The 19,815-nt window shown below is 42.1% G+C and overlaps 1 protein-coding gene and 1 pseudogene across 1 annotated transcript in view; one reads left to right on the top strand and one right to left on the bottom strand.

Moving 5' to 3' along the window:
- Positions 1 to 1,525: 1,525 nt before the first annotated feature.
- LOC117094456 lies at positions 1,526 to 2,280 on the top strand (annotated as a pseudogene).
- A 13,823-nt stretch (positions 2,281 to 16,103) lies between these two features.
- The window catches only part of WDFY1 (WD repeat and FYVE domain containing 1), a 71,974-nt gene continuing 68,262 nt past the window's right edge, over positions 16,104 to 19,815 (bottom strand). Inside the window, exon 12 of the mRNA XM_033230058.1 lies at positions 16,104 to 19,529. Coding sequence (XP_033085949.1) covers positions 19,470 to 19,529 — 60 coding nt within the window. The 3' untranslated portion in view covers positions 16,104 to 19,469. The remainder of the gene's footprint in view (positions 19,530 to 19,815) is intronic.

The following is a 19,815-nucleotide window of genomic DNA, read 5'->3' as shown; positions in this document are numbered from 1 at the left end:
CAGGTTCAAGAGATTCTCCTGCCTCAGTCTCCTGAGTAGCTGGGATTACAGGCACACGTCACCATGCCTGGCTAATATAATATTTTTAGTAGAGACAGGGTTTCTCCATGTTGGCCAGGCTGGTCTCGAACTCCTGACCTCAGGTGATCCGCCCTCCTTGGCCTACCAAAGTGCTGGAATTACAGGCGTGAGCCACGGTGCCCGGCCACTATTAGTCCATTTTCATACTGTTATAAAGAACTGCCTGTAGCTGGTTCTCTCCACAAGGTGGCAGGAAGGAGAAATGTCAAGCAAAGGAGAAAGGGCCCCTTATAAAGCCATCAGATCTCGTGAGAACTCACTCACTATCAGAAAAACAGCATGGGGGAAACCACCTTCATGATCCAATTACCTCCCTCCACTTGGTCTCTTCCTCGATATGTGGGAATTACGGGGATTATAATTCAAGATGAGATTTGGGTGAGGACAAAATGCTTAACCATATCACAGACTAAAAACATAATCATCTCCCAGGCATTCTTCCTTAAGAAGTTTATGGAGGCCAGGCGCTGTGGCTCACGCCTGTAATCCCAGCACCTTGGGAGGCCGAGGCAGGCAGATCGCGAGGTTAAGAGATCAAGACCATTCTGGGCAACATGGTGAAACCCCATCTCTACTAAAAATACAAAAATAGCCGGGCGTGGTGGCGGGCGCCTGTAGTCCCAGCTACTCGGGAGACTGAGGCAGGAGAATCTCTTGAACCCGGGAGGCAGAGGTTGCAGTGAGCAGAGATCACGCCATTGCACTCCAGCCTGGCAACAGAGCGAGACTCCATCTCAAAAAAAGAAGAAGTTTATCGGAGGTGTTCTACCAAAATGAGGACGTGAACAGAAAGGAAAGGAAAGGGGAGGGGAGGGGAGGAGGAGAAGAAGGGAAGAAAAGAAGAGGGAAGGAAAGGGAAGGGAAAGAGAAAAGGAAAGAAAGAGAAAGGAAAGAGAAAAGTAAGGAGAAAGAAAAGGAAAGAGAAAAGGAAAGGACCCAGGACACAAACAATGCAACCCACGTGAGACCACAGCCAGCTGCTCGCACTGTCCTCTCCACCTAGGGCATCAGCCACTTCCTTTTCAATCACGTCTCTTTAGCCAAAAGGTCAATAGGATGAAGCAGGGAAAGGCTTCTCTTTTTCCCTCCAAACGTTTTATCCTCCTGTACTAACCATGTGGACCCTACCTCAGCAGTTGACTTGTTCCGCCATTTTGCTTGGTTCCTGTTGAATACATCTTGGAATGACTGACACAACCCCCAGAAGCCTCTTCACCCATCGATCTAACTGGTCTTTAACTAACTGGCAATCCCCACTCAACCTCAGCAAGGAGTCATCTCTAATTAACTGAAGTTTCCCAGGAAGATGGACTTTTCCTTCTTATGAAATCTTGTATATTCCTCAAAGACTTTGGAATTTTTATTAAGATTTAAATAGATTATCGGCGGGCGGGCGGCGGGCAGCGCTGCGTGCCAGGTTCTTTTGTTCGGCCGAGGGGAGGGCCGTTGCCCGGGCCTGCGGTGCGCCGCTTCAGTGAGGGGTTGCACTGCGGCCGCCCGGCTTGCTGCCTTCCTGGGCGCCACTCCCCCAGCCGACCCGATGCGACGCGCCAGGAGGGCAGCACCGATTCTTCTCGGGCTCCTGGGCGCTGCTCTGAGCAGCGTCACCCTTTACACCAGAAAGCTGGCGGGCACTATGGGGAAAAAACAAAGCAAGAAGAAAGTGGAGGAGGTGCTAGAAGAGGAGGAAGAGGAATATGTGGTGGAAGAAGTTCTCGACCATCGAGGGGTAGAGGGCAAAGTGGAATACCTCCTAAAGTGGTAGGGCTTCTCAGATGAGGACAACACATGGGAGCCAGAAGAGAACCTGGATTGCCCCGACCTCCTTGCTGAGTTTCTGCAGTCACAGGAAACAGCACATGAGACAGAGAAATCAGAGGGAGGTAAGCGCAAAGCTGATTCTGACTCTGAAGATAAGGGAGAGGAGAGCAAACCAAAGAAGAAAGGCGAGTCAGAAAAGCCAGCAGGCTTTGCTTGAGGAGCCGAGGGGATTATTGGAGCTACAGACTCCAGTGGAGAGCTCATGTTCCTGACGAAATGGAAAAACTCTGATGAGGCTTCCTGGTCCCTGCCAAGGCAGCCAATGTCAAGTGCCCACAGGTTGTCACATCCTTCTATGAGGAAAGGCGGACGTGGCATTCCTACCCCTCGGAGGATGATGACAAAAAAGATGACAAGAATTAACGCTCCTGAGTACCACCCCTGTCACATCTGACTGTGGGTTTCAAGTGGGAAGGGAAGGGTGTTCTACTTGTCTTGACACCACAGAGGTGGCTTGAGAAGATGTCCTTTGAAGAGCCAGTATAGTTTCTGTGCCCTGCAGCAGCCCAAGTGCTTTAAAGCCGTTTCAAGCTGTCTAGTTGACACACCCATCCCAGTGGAGGGGAAAGGGGGTAAGTGCTTCAAGGCAACCTTTTCTGCACTTTGCTGAGAAAAGCAAAGGGCCTCCTATGAAGGACAAAACTTGCAGAATTGGGGGTATGGGAGAGCAAAAAAACACTGTAGATCTTCAAAGAGCATCTCCGCAACCCACAGCCTTCTTCCCAATAGTGGTAACTCTGCATTTTTAGAGCATAGCATGTGTGCAGTCTTTGGCTATTACTGGTGTATTATTTGGGGGAGGGAGGGATGGAGAGCGGGGAGACGGGATGGGTAGCATCATTTTGATTAACATTTGGGGCCTGATAGGGAAATGGTGAAGCAATGGAAAAGAACAGACAACTAATGATTTGCTTCTATGTCCAGAATATTTTACCTTAAAAAAAAATGTCACTGGCACCATAAATAAGGACTGTGAGAGACTGTTTAAAAGCTGTGAATGTCTGAAACCTGTAAGTCAAGGTGTTCCCTGCCTAAACTTATTGCTGTTCCTGCAAAGGACTAAGTCAGTTCATAAGTTACCAAAGTTGCCATTTTGGAGATGGAAATCGATGAGGAGGGAAGGTCTTTTATTGGAGAGTATACAAGCAGATTATTCTGTCTCAGAGGTGCTAATTCCTGAAATTAGAAGACCCTTTCTTTTCCAGTAATGAAGTTATAAGTATCAGCTTGTTCATCCAAGCCACTGGTTGAGGTGTTAGGGAAGAGGAAGAGGGTGGTAGAGGAGATAAGGCAGTAGGGAAAGACAAGGGCCCATGCTCTTAGTGGGGAGAACTCTTGGAGCCATTTTTAGTGGGGAGAACTCTTGGAGCTGTTCTCTTTTTTGAGCGTTGAACTCTGAAACCATTGTTGGCAGAGTTCAGTCACTGACAGCACAAGTTTCACTGAATTGATCGAAGAGTTTAGTGATTTCAAAAACCTTGGTCTCAGGAGAAGATTAAACTTTCATATTGGGCAGTGGTTCACTTTAAAACACACACACGCACACACACACACACACACAAAAAATTTTTTTAAGAAATCCTAAGAAGTAACTGATACCCAAAATGCTCTGTCTTGAGTCATGAGATCCATCAGTTCCTGATATTGTCTAGACTTGCATCTAGAGCTACATTGTAAAATCCTTTTAGGCATGTGTTAGATTTCTGTATAAACTTTGTTTAAATGTAAACTTCATACTACACTGTCAGTTTTTGTCTTAATAAAACTATAGATTTATATAAAAAATATTTAAATAGATTATTAATTGTCACTTGACACCAGATTTCAGCTACATTTCCCTGTTTCATTTCTTTATATTTCAATGTAATGTCCAGGAGGCAGGGATCCATCTGTATCTTCAATGCCCTATCTTTTAACTTGACTCTGTTAAAATCACCAGTTGGCTTTGGGTAATAACCAATTTCCTTCACTTCATCAGAGATGCCTCGAAGAATATATTGAATCATGTGTTTTTGTTGTTTTGTTTTGTTTGAGACAGAGTCTCGCTCTGTCACCCAGCCTGGAGTGCAGTGGCACGATCCTGGCTCACTGCAACCTCCACCTCCTGGGTTTAAGTGATTCTCCTGCTTCAGCCTCCCGAGTAACTGGGACTACAGGTGCATGCCACCATGCCTGACTAATTTTTTAATTTTTTGTAGAGACAGGGTTTCATCATATTAGCCAGGATGGTCTTGATCTCCTGACCTCATGATCTGCCCACCTCAGCCTCCCAAAGTGCTGGGATTACAGGTGTGAGCCACCACGCCCAGCCGAATCATGTTTTTTTGTTGTTGTTGTTCATTAAATTAACTCTAATAAGGCCCTTGATGGGGGGGAAAAAAGTTAAGTACGCTTCAAGACTTACTCAAAGCACACCCACTTCCTTTTATGTTTTCAGTATTTCACTTCTAGTGTAAACACTGGAATAAATTCTGTAACTGTGTTTTATTCTCTGAGATGTAACTGCTTTCCTGGATCCTGCTGTGACTTGGTTTTGAGACTTAGGCAATTGGTGTAAATAAATCCAGCACTATGCACTTAATTAGAAGCTTCCACTGGATTCATTAAGATGTAGACACATAGTTTAAATAGAAAGATTAAAGAGCAATTGAAATGATTATAAGAGCACAGAAACAACTTCATTAACTAGGGAGAATTTTTCTAAATGTGCAATTGCATTTTCAACACAATTAGGTGCTTAATTGTATGCTATCCTTAGTTAATACATTTTAACATATAAAACGCTAGATTAAAAAAATTTTAGTTTTTTTTAAAAAAGATAGATTTTTTTAAAAAACTACCTTTGAAGATTTGAAATCTAAAAAAATATATAAAAGTTCCTTCTTACTCTTTATCCATTACGTTACCAAAGTTTTAAATGGTTCAAATTCACACAAGTATAATCTCAGTCTTTGTAAAACAATGTTTAAAATTTTTCTAAAAAATTTGTAAGGAGTCATGTGAATGATATTTACCTTACATTCTCAGATACCAGGCACACATTTTACATCATTGCATAATTAGGACTTAGTTTTTTTTTTTTTTTGTCATAATTAAATAAGAAGGACCAAGCACAGTGGCACACTTTGGGAGGCCGAGACAGGTGGATTGCTTGAGCTCAGAAGTTCAAGACTAGCCTGGGCAACATGGCAAAACCCTGTCTCTACAAAAAATACAAAGAATTAGTTGGGTGTGGTGGCACATGCCTATAATCCTAGCTACTCGGGAGGCTGAGGCGGGAGGATCACTTGAGCCTGGGAGGTGGAGGTTGCAGTGAGCCAAGATCATGCCACTGCACTCCAGCTTGGGCTACAGAGCAAGACCCTGCCTCAAAAAAAAAAAAAAAGATTTGAAATAACCCTATGTTAAAATGCACATTTCTTTTTTTTCTTTTTCTTTTTTTGAGACAGAGTCTTACTCTGTCTCCCAGGCTAGAGTGCAGTGGCATGATCTCTGCTCACTGCAACCTCCACCTTTTTTTTCACCATGTTGGCCAGGCTGGTCTCAAACTCCTGACCTCAGGTGATCCACCTGCCTCAGCCTCCCAAAGTGCTGGGATTAGAGGTGTGAGCCACTGCACCTGGCCAAGATGAATAACTCTTAAATATTGAACTTGAATTAGGAAACAACTTCTTGTCTTTACCCCTCCTCCTCTTCCACCTCTTCCTTCCTCTTCCTCCTCCTCTTCTTCTTGGAGGTATGCATTAGGAGATCTGAAACTATTTTCTGTATGTTCTAGGATTCAACAAACAGATTTATTATGAATAATGGGAGATAGGTTTCTCACAGTCGTGGAAGGGAGTTATAAATCTAGAAAGGGAGGATGATGTATGAGCCCTGTAGTGTTGGATTAGAATTGAAGCTATCATGAAGACTGCAGAATAGAGGTACAGAAATATACATCTGTGTGTGCAGGTTATGTAGGTACACGTGTGTGTAAGTCTATCTGTGTGTGTAGATATATACACCTATTAATAGTTCCTAAGCTCTCTCCATTGAGAAGGCCTAGAAGTAGGCACACCACAGAAGCAGTGAACACACTCAGCACCCGGATCTGGTTTCTAACTACCATGAAAGGAACCACAGCTTTTTGAAGAAATGGCACATACCACAGCTGACACGAGGAGAGTACCAAAAAAATCTGAAATGTCTCCTTGTGCTAGAAAGCAAGGAAGTACACAAAGAATGAAAGTGACAGGTCAAGAGGACAAGGGAACCAGCCTGAAAGGGCTCCCACTGGCAAATTTTAGAACAATTTGAGCAACAAAATAAATAGTAATAATTAAGCATCATAATCTTTTGAGCAAAATAAAAACTCATAGGTCAATATGGATTTATTTATTTATAAATAAACAAGTAAACAGATGAGGTAAAGAAAAAGCTCTTCTTACAGCAGAAAGCAGCTAATGTATGTAGAAGGATGCCAGAATTAGAAAAATCACCAAGCATGGTGGCACATGCCTATAGTCCCAGCTCCTTGGGAGGCTGAGGTCAGGAGATGTCTTGAGCCCTGGAGGTCGAGGCTACGGTAAGCCATGATTGTGCAATGCACTGCAGCCTGGGTGACAGAGCAAGAGTCTATCCCAAAATGAAATAAAATAAAAGACTATGGGCTGAACATGGTGGCTCACATCTGTTATCTCAGCACTTTGGGAGACCAAGATCCCTTGAGGCCAGGAGTTGGAGACCAGCGTAGGCAACATAGGGAGACTCCATCTCAAATAATTTACTGATATTAGTAAATAAATGAACAGGGTAGTTTCAGACTGTGATAAATACTAAGCAAATCAGGGTAATGTGACTCAGGGTTGGGATTAAGGTGAGGAAAGCCTGGCCACTAGGGTGGAGAATTTAAGGAGTCAAGACTGAGGGGTATCAATCCTGCTCTTGCAAGATTCTAAGAGGCAGAACCTCCTTAAATTTTGCACCAACTGATGACACCAGAGAGTGACTGAAGGTGAATAGGATTCCACTGAATTTAAGTTGTAATTAAAACTAAAAAGTCAAGGTTGAAAAGCCTTGAGGTGTTCTGAAGCCGTTGTAATTTGCACATAGCCTACATGCCAAAGGAAGTACTATAGTTACCAGCTGTCTTCATCAGAGCTCTCAGTGGACAATGTCACTCTTCTATTTATTTTTTCCTTCTTTCTTTCTTTCTTTTCCTTCTTTCTTTCTTTCTTTTTTCTCTCTCTCTCTCTTTGAGGCAGGGTCTCTGTCATCCATGCTGGACTGCAGTGGTGTGATCTAGGCTCAACGCAGCCTCAACCTCCAGGAGTCATGCCATCCTCCCTCCCCAGCCTCTTATAAGCACAAGCCACGGCACTCAGCCCACATTCATCCTTCTAAAATGAAATATTTGGTATGGCTTTCTGCAATGGGATAATGAAATGTCTGTAGCCTCCTCTTCTCAATAGACAATAAAGGCATCTAACCAAGTATTTCAGACTAGTTCCCCCACCCCACACCCCACATGCTAAAGGCTGAAGATGTTAGCAGGCAAAGGCATTTATTCATGTGGCCTAAGCTGCTTGCATTTCTACATTTCATTAATATCTTTGTTCTATTAAATATGTCCATGTAATATTAATAGAAGTCTAGCAAGATGTAAAAACATATTTTATCTGGCATTCCTGATTAATAGAACATCTGGTGCTATTAGTGTAAATATAAATGTAAAAATGTAAACAATATAAAAACTAAATATAATGGTTCAGAAGTCAACACAGCAAAAATACAATAAACTACAGGTTGGCCATTTACATACCAATACTTGGAAACCATAGATACTTAAATACTTACAGTTAGAAATTATTTATCTACAATTTAAAAATTGTTAGCACAAAAAGCAACCTGGCTTTAACAGTTTTAAGTAGCAATGTGTTCAAGCTATACCACACAGTAAACAACAAGAACAGAGACCATTCAAATTGAATAAATGGGTAAATGAATTAAGTGGACTGTAGATATAAATATATTGAAGTATCTATTGATATGGGAGAGGGGAAATTCAGAAAGCAGTGACATCCATTAAGCAACAATTAATTCTGACTTATATAGAGACAGCAGTAAATGTGAGAAAGAAGCAGGCTGGGCACCATGCCTCACACCTGTAATCCCAGCACTTTGGGAGGCCAGGTGTGAAAATTACTTGAAGTTAGAAGCTCAAGACCAGCCTGGGCAACATAGGGAGGCCACGTCTCTACAAAAAATACAAAAATTAGCTGGGCATGTGGTGCACGCCTGACCAGCTACTTGGGAGGCTGAGGCAGGAGGATCACTTGAGACCAGGAGTTGGAGGCTGCAGTGAGCCATTATTGCACCATTGCACTCCAGCCTGGGTGACAGAGTGGAAGCACCAACTCAAAAAACAAACAAACAAACACACACAAAGACAGCAAATACTAAGAATGCCAGCATATAAGCTTCCAGTTGAGAAAGAATGTTTCTAGAGTGCTCTAGCAGAAAGAATAAGCACACATTGGAGCCAACAAGGGCTGGAATTGAATCCTGGCTCTACACTGACTAGGTTGGGCAGGTTCCTTAACCACATCACTTTTTCTGCTTGGAAAACTGCTCTGCCTTCTGCCCCCGAGATGAGGAATTAAGAGACCAGGGGCCTATTGTTCAGGTTAGTATCGCTGTGTAACAAATCACTCCAAAACTTAGTGATTTAAAACAGCCATTTTATTTTGATCACTATTTTGTGGGTCAGGAATTCAAGAGCTCAGCCGGACCATCCTCACCTGGGGCCTTTCATGCTGTTGTATGAAATCTGCAACCATTGCCGGCTGGATCTGCAACCACACTGCAAGCTCAGTGGGGCTGGATGTCCAGATGGCACACTCACGTGGCTGGTAGGTGATGCTGCTGGTGGTCGGCTGGGAACTCAGCTCAGTTGTCAACCAGAACACCTGGCGGTCTCAGGAGCTGGCTCCCCATAGAGAGCCAGATATAAACTGCATGACATACTCTAATCTAGCCTCAGACATTGCAGTGTCAGTTTTGTCATATTCTGTTAGTGATTCTATTAGTGATTAGCCCCAATTCAAGGAGAGGGACACACAGACCCCACCACTCAATAGGTGGAAGGAAGGTCTGAAAATGTGCAGAGCTAGGCCAGGCACAGTGGCTCACGCCTGTAATCCCAGCACCTTGGGAGGCTGAGGCGGGCGGATCACAAGGTCAGGAGATCGAGACCATCCTAGCTAACACGGTGAAACCCCATCTCTACCAAAAATACAAAAAATAAAAATTAGCCAGGCGTGGTGGCAGGCGCCTGTAATCCCAGCTACCTGGGAGGCTGAGGCAGGAGAATGGCGTGAACCCGGAGGCGGAGCTTGCAGTGAGCCAAGATCAGGCCACTGCACTCCAGCCTGGGTGACAGAGCCAGACTCCGTCTCAAAATAAATAAATAAATAAGAAAATGTGCAGAGCTGGGTGTGGCGGCTCATGCCTGTAATCCCAACACTTTCAGAGGCTGAGGCAGTACAATAACTGAGGCCAGGCATTTGACACCAGCCTGATCAACACAGTGAGACCCTGTCTCCACAATTTTTTTTTTTTTAAAGCTGAATGTGGTGGTGCATTCCTCTAGCCCCAACTATACAGGAGGCTGATGCAGGAGGATCACTTGAGTCCAGGAATTTGAGGCTGCAGTGAGCTATAATCATGCCACTGCATTCCAGCCTGTGTGACAGAGCAAAACCCTGTCTCAAAAAATAAAAAATAGACATTTGCAGAAATATTTTAAAACCAGGACACCACACACACAAACATAAGCTGCAAAGTGAAGTTGTCTTAAAGAAGGCGTAATGATGATCAGACCCTGCAGAACTGGAGTTTGATATTTTAGAAAGACAAGAAAAATCTCATCACATCTCTCATGTATTTATCCTTTATAATCTCTCCTAAACCTTCCTTTAAATGCTCCTTTCAGCCTTTGGAGATTGTGACGATAGCTTGGCAGGTGTAATGGGATGGGTAGGAATGATCACGGTAGGGGAACAGCCATTCAAAACTTTCACTACAGGCTCACTCCCTAAGCAAATCCACATAATTTCCTTTTCATTTATGCATAGAGCACCTAAATTATACATATACAAGCATCATTAAGTATTAAGTGCCTACTACATGCCTGACACTGTGCTCATGTTGTTGTATGCACAAATTCCCTGTTCTTATAGAAGTTAGAGGGAGGATAACACAGAGAACTGTGTGGCTTGATAGGAGTCAGCAGGGAGAGTAGTGGGAGATGCCAGGGAGAGAATGATGGACATTTTAGAACTGGAACTTCTACTATGAATGGGAGGGGAGCTGTGAAGTTTTTTTTTTTTGGTACAGGAATGGCATGATTTGAATCATGTTTTGACAGCAGCATTGAGAACAAGCCGGCAGTGGCAGGGGCAGGAACCATGAGAGTGGTTAGGGGGTGTGATGGTTACTTTTTTTTTTTTTTTTTTTTTGAGACAGAGTCTTGCTCTGTCGCTCAGGCTGGAGTGCAATGGCACGGTCTCAGCTCACTGCAACCTCCACCTCCCAGGTTCAAGCGATTCTCCTGCCTCAGCCTCCCAAGTAGCTGGGATTACAGGTGTGTACCACCACACCCAGCTAATTTTTGTATTTTTAGTAGAGACGAGGTTTCACCATGTTGGCCTGGCCGATCTCAAACTCCTGACCTCGTGATCCACCCACCTCAGCCTCCCAAAGTGCTGGGATTACAGGCATAAGCCACTGCGCCCGGCTGATGGTTAATACTGAGTGTCAACTTGATTGAGAGATGCAAAGTACTGTTCCTGGGTGTGTCTATGAGGGTGCTACCAAAGGAGAGTAACTTTGAGTTGGTGGACTGGGAGAGGCAGACCCACCCTCAGTCTGGGTGGGCACCATCTACTCAGCTGCCAGCATGGCTAGAATGAAAGCAAGCAGAGGAACACGAAAGGCCTAGACTGCCTGAATCATCTGGCCTCTTTCTCCTGTGTCAGATGCCTCCTGCCCTGGAACATCAGACTCCAAATTCTTCAGCTTTTGAACTCTTGGACTTACACCAGTGATTTGCCAGGGGCTCTCGGGCCTGCAGCAACAGACTGAAGGCTACTCTGTCGGCTTCCCTACTTTTGAGGTTTTGGGACTTGGACTGGCTTCCTGGCTCCTCAGCTTGCAGACCTATTACAGCCCATGATGGGACTTCACCTTGTGATCGTGTGAATCAACTCTCCTTCATAGATTTATCGATCCAATTAGTCCTGTCCCTCTAGAGAACCCTGACTAATCCAGTGGGCTACTGGAATAGATGAGTGTGGGCTGCCCCATGAGTAGCAGCAGAATGGTGAGAAGTGGCTGTTGCGGGGGTCTATTGGAAGGTAGTGCCATTAGGCCTGTGCCAAGGTTTATGTCTGCAAGCTCACCTATGTTGTCGGCACACAGTTCAACTTGAGATTTGTTTGACAGATAACAGCTGATACGACTCCCTCAGATAATAGATAATATATGCCTGACAATACAAGAAATATGAAAGTACATGAATAGGCCAGGCGTGGTGGCTCGTGCCTGTAATCCTAGCACTTTGGGAGGCTGAGGCGGGTGGATCACTTGAGGTCAGGATTTCAAGACCAGCTTGGTCTGTATGGTGAAACCCCATCTCTACTAAAAATATAAAAACTAGCCAGGCATGGTGGCACATGCCTGTAATCCCAGCTACTTGGGAGGCCGAGGCTGGAGAATCGTTTGACCCCAGGAGGCGGAGTTGGCCGTGAGCGGAGATTGCGCCACCGCATTCCAGCCTGAGCAAAAGAGTGAGACTCTGTCTCGAGAAAAAAAAAAAGTACATGAATAACTTAGAAATAAGTCCTCAAATCACCTGAGCAAAAAATTGTTTTTATACAGGTAAGTCCAGAAATGAACAAATTTCTGCCTGACTGTATGTTTTCCTTTTTCTCTCCCTTTCTTCCTAACACCACAGTGTATTCATTCAACCAGATGTTCCTAATTATAAAAGTTGCTCTTTAATGAGTTCCTCTAACCCCAACAGCTTGAGGAAAATTGCACAATAGAACTTTCCACACATTCAGCCTAATGTGGCATTTTCAAAGCATGGGAAGAAACGTATCCAGTTTTGCTCTCCAAACTGTGGAATAAATGAAAACAAGATCTAAATCAAAGGTCTAAAGATCGGGGACTGAGCAGGTCTTCTGTGATGGACACTGAGGATAAAAAGACCAGCCCCTGTCTTCCAGAGGCTTCCAAGCTAGAGTAGAAAGGCAGGTTATAGGCCATTATCATGCATGGGTCGAGTCTCACAACAAGAGTTTAAGCATGTGGTGGATCTAGAAGAATCATTTAAATAAATGTAAAATTGTTCAAAAACAATTTTCCTTTCTCTGAATTAAGGTTTTTTTGTTGTTTTGAGACAAAGTCTTGCACTGTTGCCCGGGCTGGAGTGCAGTGGCACAATCTCAGCTCACTGCAACCTCCACCTCCTGGGTTCAAGTGATTCTCCCGCCTCAGCATTCTGAGTAGCTGGGATTACGGGCACCCGTCATCATGCCCAGCTAATTTTTGCATTTTTGTAGAGACGAGGTTTCAACATGTTGGCCAGGCTGGGCTTGAACTCCTGACCTCAGGTGATCTGCCCGCCTCGGCCTGAAAAAGTGCTGGGATTACTGGCGTGAAGCACTACGCCCGGTCGAGTTAAGGTATTTTGAACTCAACAAATTATGCAAGCCTACAATCTTGATATCACAGGATTAACCAAAGAAATTCTACATGTATTAAAAAATCTGGTTGTTTACTATTATCTTGCCAAAACTCAATATCATATTTATTTAATAAAGGAATGATACTTGGAAATTTGAAATACTAAAATCATGCGATTGTTTTGTAACTTTTATTAGTTGTGTTTGATTTTCACGGTAGAGTCTGCAAAGCTATTGGCTATTCTCAAGATTATAGGAAGAGACAGTAATCCCTGTTACAAAGGAGGATTTAAGTAAAAGTCCTTTAAGAGCATCATAGGTTTAACAGCTGTACTCTAGAAGACTGAGTCTCAGGTTCTTTCAAATTTATTAGCTCGATTTTGGGGCACCCCTCCATTCTTTGCTGTGCATTAATGTTAATCCATTTTGGATAAAAATTAGGCCAGGGTAATGGCCCATGCCTGTAATTCCAGCACTTTGGGGGGCCAAGACGGGCAGATCACTTGAGGTTAGGAGTTCAAGACCAGCCTGGCCAACATGGTGAAACTTTGTCTCTACTAAAAATATATAAATTAGCCAGGCATGGTGGCATGTGCCTGTAGTCCCAGCTACTCAGGAGGCTGAGGCAAGAGAATCGCTTAAATCCAGGAGGTGGAAGTTGAAGTGAGCTGAGATCATGCCACTGCTCTCTAGCCTGGGTGACAGAGCCAGACTTCATCTCAAAAATTAAAAAATAAAATGTACTTTCTAGAAAGAATTAAGCCACATGCACACATATGTTTATCGCAGCACTGTGCACAATAGCAAAGACTTGGAACCAATCCAAATGCTCATCAATGGTAGACTGAATAAAGAAAATGTGGGACATATACACAATGGAATACTATGCAACCATGAAAAAGGATGAGTTCATGTCCTTTACAGGGACATGGATGAAGCCGGAAACCATCATTCTCAGCAGACTAACACAGGAACAGAAAACTAAACACCGCATGTTCTTACTCATAAGTGGGAGTTGAACAATGAGAACGCATGGACACAGGGAGGGGAACATCACACACTGGGGCCTGTCAGGGAGTGAGGGGCTAGAGAAGGGATAGCATTAGGAGAAATACCTCATGTAGATGATGGGTTGATGGGTGCAGCAAACCACCATTAGTATACCTATGTAACAGGCCTGCAGGTTCTGCATGTGCATCCCAGAACTTAAAGTATAATTTTTTAAAAAAATTTCAAAATAAAGAAAATATGGTATTATAAAACACCAATTAAGAATCACTGCTCTTTAGAGAATATAAGAAGTAAATAATTGCTTTGCAATACAGGGTTACTAGAAAAGGAGGCTGGACTTTGGCCTCAGAATTTCCAGTTTTCCACTTGGGAAAGTGATATTATTTTCACTGTAAACTAACTGCCATTCCATAAATTAAGACACTAAGAGATATCTTTTTATTGCCTATCCAAAAACACAAATTCAAATCTTGGCAACAGTGTGAGGATAATATCAATAACAATAAAAAACTTAATAACATGCATATTCTGACCTAGCAATTCCCACTTTTTAAGACTTTATCCTCAGAAAATAATTGGAAAAGTGAGCAAAATAAACATATAAGCATGCTGAGCTTGTATATTTTTAAATTAAAAATTTTTTAAAATATTTAGTGTTTTAATTAAAATGATAATCTAAACATATATAATCTAATTTTATGAGATTAGTAAAATACATGACAGTTTAGCCACATAGTAGGACAATGGAATACTGCTATACATGCTAATATTATGCTGTAGTTGACACACACAAATCCCTAGCCACTCTCCCATCCCTGACACACATACCACACACCCCTGCCTCAGTGGGCTAAAAGAATGATTTATTTCTCCATCATGCAAAGTCCACTGCAGTCCTAGAGCAGTTGTGATCTGTAGAATGGCTTAGCGTTACACTTCACCAACACATGCTTCATGAGGGGCATAGAATAATGTGTCATGGTACCACAGCCTCTCACCTGTAGTAAGGAGCTTCTGCCCATGTTTCATTTACCAAAAGCAAGTTACAAGGGCCTTTCTTGACCTCAGCTGGAGACGTGGGATCCCAACGCGTGTCCAGATGATGGCAAGAGCGAATGTCTACTGCAACGGTGCAGTCATAAAAAATACTAACATGGAGCTCTACTTTTTGACATGGGCAAACTATCCATAATGTATCAAGTGGAAAAACAAGTATGGTCCAATTAAAACAACGTATCTCTAAGTATGTGTTACGTATCTATGGAGACATTTAAAAAAACATTGGAAAGATATACAGGATAAGCTTAATGGTGTTTTCTCCAGGTGGTAGGATGAGATGATTTTAAAAACAACTTGTTTTATACTTTTTGGTTCTTTTCCTTTTCTTCCTTCTTTCTTCTTTCTTTCTTTCTTCTTTCTTCTTTCTTTTCTTCCTTCTTCTTCTTCTTCTTCTTCTTCCTCTTCTTCTTCCTCTTCTTCTTCTTCCTCTTCTTCCTCTTCTTCCTCTTCTTTCTTCTTCCTCTTTTCTTCTTCCTCTTCTTTCTTCTTCTTCCTCTTCCTCTTCTTCCTTCTTCTTCTTCTTCTTCTTCTTATTATTTTATTGAGATGAAGTCTCCCTCTTATTGTCCAGGCTAGAGTGTAGTGGCACAATCTCAGTTCACTGCAACCGCTGCCTCCCGGGTTCAAGTGATTCTCCTGCCTTAGCCTCCTGAGTAGCTGGGATTACAGGTGCCTGCTACCACGCCTGGCTAATTTTTTGTATTTTTAGTAGAGATGGGGTTTCACCGTCTTGGCCAGGCTGGTCTTGCACTCCTGACCTCGTGATCCACCCGCCTTGGCCTCCCAAACTGCTGGGATTACAAGCATGAGTCACTGTGCCCAGCCTCCTTTTCTTATTATAGTAAGATAATATTTCGGTGATGAGAGAAAAGAAAGCCATATCTATTTTGAAAAACATACTATTCACTGCCTTTCTGGTTTCTAAATCAATCTCTTATTGGTTTAGTTGAGGTATCAGTTCTTCTGGGTCTGAACCACACGTGTTCACTCACAAAACTGAGCTGCTGAGGAGAAGTAGAGCTTGATGTTGGTATCAGCAGATGGCTCTGTGTAGTCAGACAGCCTAAATATCCTGCACTTATGCTGACTGCTACCTCAGGCAGCAGAGACAGTAATACCCACCTCCCTTACAGAAAACACAAATGATGCTAGCACATTCAGGCCAGAGGCAGGAAGAAGGCGTGTGCTTTCAAGTCAGACAGACAGACTTAACAACACAAATTCTCTTGGTTTTCTCATCTGCAAAATGGGAGGAATAATGCCTTGCCCAAGTGTTGCCAGGATTGAGTAAGATAATGGAGTGAAAGCACCCAGCACAGAGGGTGCCGAATAAATGGTTGCTACTGTTATTGCCCTACGTCCAGGCCGACTACAACAAAAGTGGTATTAGGCAAACATAGGAACAAGCAAGGAATGTTTTATTGTGTGCATTTTCTGAAAAAAACAAAAAACAAAAACACATAAACAAAAAAAGAACCCACAAATAGGAGCAAAGAACAAAGTTTTCTAGCATCTCTGGGATACACAGGGCACCATATTTCATAGAAACATAGCTAATACAAGAACAAAGTGTACTAATTAACATTACCCTTTGCTTCCCCTGTCAGAAAAGGCTATAGAGAAAAACACTTTAAATTGTACTCTAATACAAATGTGTTGCACAATTAAACTTCAGCTTACTCCAAGAGTTATTGTATTGTAAACTGCAGAAAATAGAATAGGCATTCAATAAATCTGCTCACAATTAACAATTAAGCAATAGACACTTGAATAAATATAGCATGTATTACTTATTTGTTAAGCCTCACACTTAGGATGAGCAGATGGTTTATCATTAGAGTAACAGTTTTGTTTGTTTGTTTGTTTGTTTGTTCTTTTACAGTTTAGGAGATACCATATCCAGTAACGGAAGTAGAAAGTACTTTAATGAAAACTGATTTTAGAAAAATATCTCCTCGGGTCTGAGCTACTATGGTATTTATTACATATTTGGGTCAGTTTCACCAGTTTAAAAATATAGGTACTAACAAACTGAATTCTTTCATGGGAGAACAAAGTGGTACATTCTAGAGCAATATTATTTCTTTATATCCTTTAGATAGCAGGACAGAGCTAGGACATGGTAAAGAGATTTACAATGTAATGAATAATTTGTTTCTACCTAATGCTATAGGGGTATTGCGATCATTTGGACTAAGAAAGAGTAGTTTTAAACCTTGTTTATAATGAAGAATCGGCATTTCCTTATCACATATGTACTAGATCTAAATATAAGGATCTTCTCTAATAGTCTGTATTCCTTAATCCCTATCTGTACAAATTAGCCTGCATATTCAGGAATGGAACCAGTAAACTGTTACTTGAAGAACTAATTTAAATGACCCATTTAAGAGAAATGCTGTCAAAATAAGGCAATAACGATCAGACTATCTGTACTTTTCTTCTGTGCCTACTCAGTAAAATTGAGAAAATAATGTTTGCCCACTTCTATAAAAATATCACCCCATTTGCTACCTAGCATGTGAGAGAGACAAGACAAGCCTGTCATGTTTGTCTCTAAAAAGAAAAATGATGGTAGGTCTGGTGGAGGACAAGCTGTACAGAAACATCTGCCTTTCCTTTTCCAAGATACGTCATTCCAATTCTTCCTTAAATATAAATGTCCTCCTTGATTTATATTAACCCCTTCGGAGGCACTATAATAACTTTATGTTCCCATGGAACGTAGGCTTTTTCAAGAATTTCTTAAAATGAAAAAGGTTTGAAAGCTATGGAGTAAACTCAGCAGCTGTGAGATATTCTGTTCAAACTACCACAGATGTCAACCGGTCACATTTTACAGAAGTCAAAGGAAAACAAAACCACAGTTCTGCACTCTTCCACAGGGCAAGGAATTGATCATATTCTATTTTCCTTTCAGGACTTCATAAAATCCCTAGGATAGCACCTTTGTATGGGCTGAACCATTAACTGAACTAAAATTAATACAGGAAGCTTAACATTCAACATGGTGTTTGAACAAAACTTACCACTACTCAATTTTTCTTCCACACTATGTTAGTAATATACATTTTGCAAAGAGTCTAGAAAGTTTTTAAAAGAAATCTCTTTAGGTGATGTAACACGTAAACTCTAAGGAACAACAAAACTCTTCAGTCTTATTCCTGAAGATAAGTCAACGTTGAATGCAGGTCATTCCAGTACATGATACGCCTGAGCCCCTTTCCTTTCCTTACCAGTGTCACACAGCCATTAAGACATCTTAGTTTAATTGCCTCCTTAAACTTTTCAGTCCCTCTAAGGCGTCATTATAAAACAGATTTAGTCCTTTAGTTTTATCACATGGAATGACCCTATTGTCTTGGTATGATCCCAACACAGTGATGCAGTACTGAGGTTTTTGTTTTTTTTAAATCAATATCCATTCGTAAGATTAGCAAAGATACTGTTGCTATCTATTTTTATATTTGTCCTTTAAAAAGGTAGGCCCTTCTCCACTTCCTTCCATATACCTAGAGAAATAGATATACGATGTACTGTTGCCAAAAAAATCACACACACATACTGGAATATTAAAAGACAGGCTCCTCATTTCTTCTCTTCCTCATCCTGGTACACAGCACCCAAAAGCTTTAGAAATGCCTTTATGAACAACACCTTTTGCTAGTTGTTAGGAAAGCAATTTGCGAGTTGGGAATTATTGTGACAGTTCTGGGTCACTAACTTCTTTTTATGAAAACATGAATAATACTAGTTATAACTCAAAGTCAAAATAGTGTAAAAGCTGTAGAGTGCTTTTGTGGGGGTATACTAAATTGCCAGAATATTGCAGAGGCTCATCTTGGAACAACAAGTACATCTTGGAACAACAAGTAGAATGCTGTTTCAGTTAAGAGGACTGGGCTGTTCCAGGCAACAGACAGATCATTTCGCATCACAATGGTGGCTGGGTTTTCCATCACTTATTACTAATGAAAATGAGAAAAAATCAGGCGGCTGTGTGACTCCCGTGTTAACAGCACCATAAAAAAGTTTTGTCCTCAGAATTTGGGGGAAAGGGAAGAATGTGGACTGCCTTGGTTATTAGAGAAATTTCACAACTTACTTAATGACAACCTCAAAAGTTCACCTGTGGCATACTGGCTGGAAAGAGAAACTATTGAAGAAAGCCAATGCTAAGCGCAGATTATGGCACTATCTGAAAATAACAGATCTCTTTAAGAAGTTTATCAATAACTAAGTGTAGAGGATATTCACATACTGCCAGCTCATAGGGAAAGGTCTCTGGTTTCGTAAGTTCCTAATGCCACCCCTCAAGAAAGAGAGAACAAGTCTTCCTTCCCCCAGCTCCTGCTTTGACAACAGCCACAAGAACCCTGGAAGGCCCCCTAGGCTAAGTGAAGTGTCTGTACTTGTGACTGCTTTGAGAAAGTTCTAAGTGTTCACTTTTTTCACTTTTTGTCCCTGCTAAAACTCATTTGCTAGCTCATTTTTTCACTACACATTAGCTCACTGTTCATGCGGAAGTTTCACTGAAGTAATTCCAGTCTTCAGGGAACCACAACAGATAGACCTTTCACATATTAGTCCCCACAGGTAAGTTCCGCAAATGCCCCAAAACACACCTTTACATTTCCTTTCTAAAAATGTTGATTTGTTTGTAAGTGGCTACTGTCCATTCACGAGACAGCACTGTGGAGCTGCGCGGGAAGGACTTCATTTGGTGGAGCTGCTGTTCTTAGCTGTGGATGTCGCCCAGCTCTCAGATCAGTGTGGAGAAAACCCAGTTGCCAGACTGCAGCCCACTACAGGCGTCATGTCCCAGATCTACAAGGAAGGAACACGGAAAAGTCAGCAGTGATAACCAGGTCTAATGGCAAGAGTCAACATAGAGAAACAAACGACTGTTAAACCCGAAAAGGTGTCAAAATAACGAATTTTCTCATTCTCTTCTTTCATAATACCTCCTTAAGTTTTATAGAAAGAGGATGTGGAGAAATAGGAACACTTTTACACTGTTGGTGGGACTGTAAACTAGTTCAACCATTGTGGAAAACAGTATGGCGATTCCTCAAGGATCTAGAACTAGATGTACCATATGACCCAGCCATCC

This window comes from Trachypithecus francoisi, unplaced genomic scaffold (assembly GCF_009764315.1).
Source record: "Trachypithecus francoisi isolate TF-2019V2 unplaced genomic scaffold, Tfra_2.0 Lachesis_group13, whole genome shotgun sequence".
Taxonomy (NCBI): Eukaryota; Metazoa; Chordata; class Mammalia; order Primates; family Cercopithecidae; genus Trachypithecus; species Trachypithecus francoisi.
Note: the sequence above shows the minus strand (reverse complement) of the source record. Positions and strands in the feature narration are given on the sequence as shown.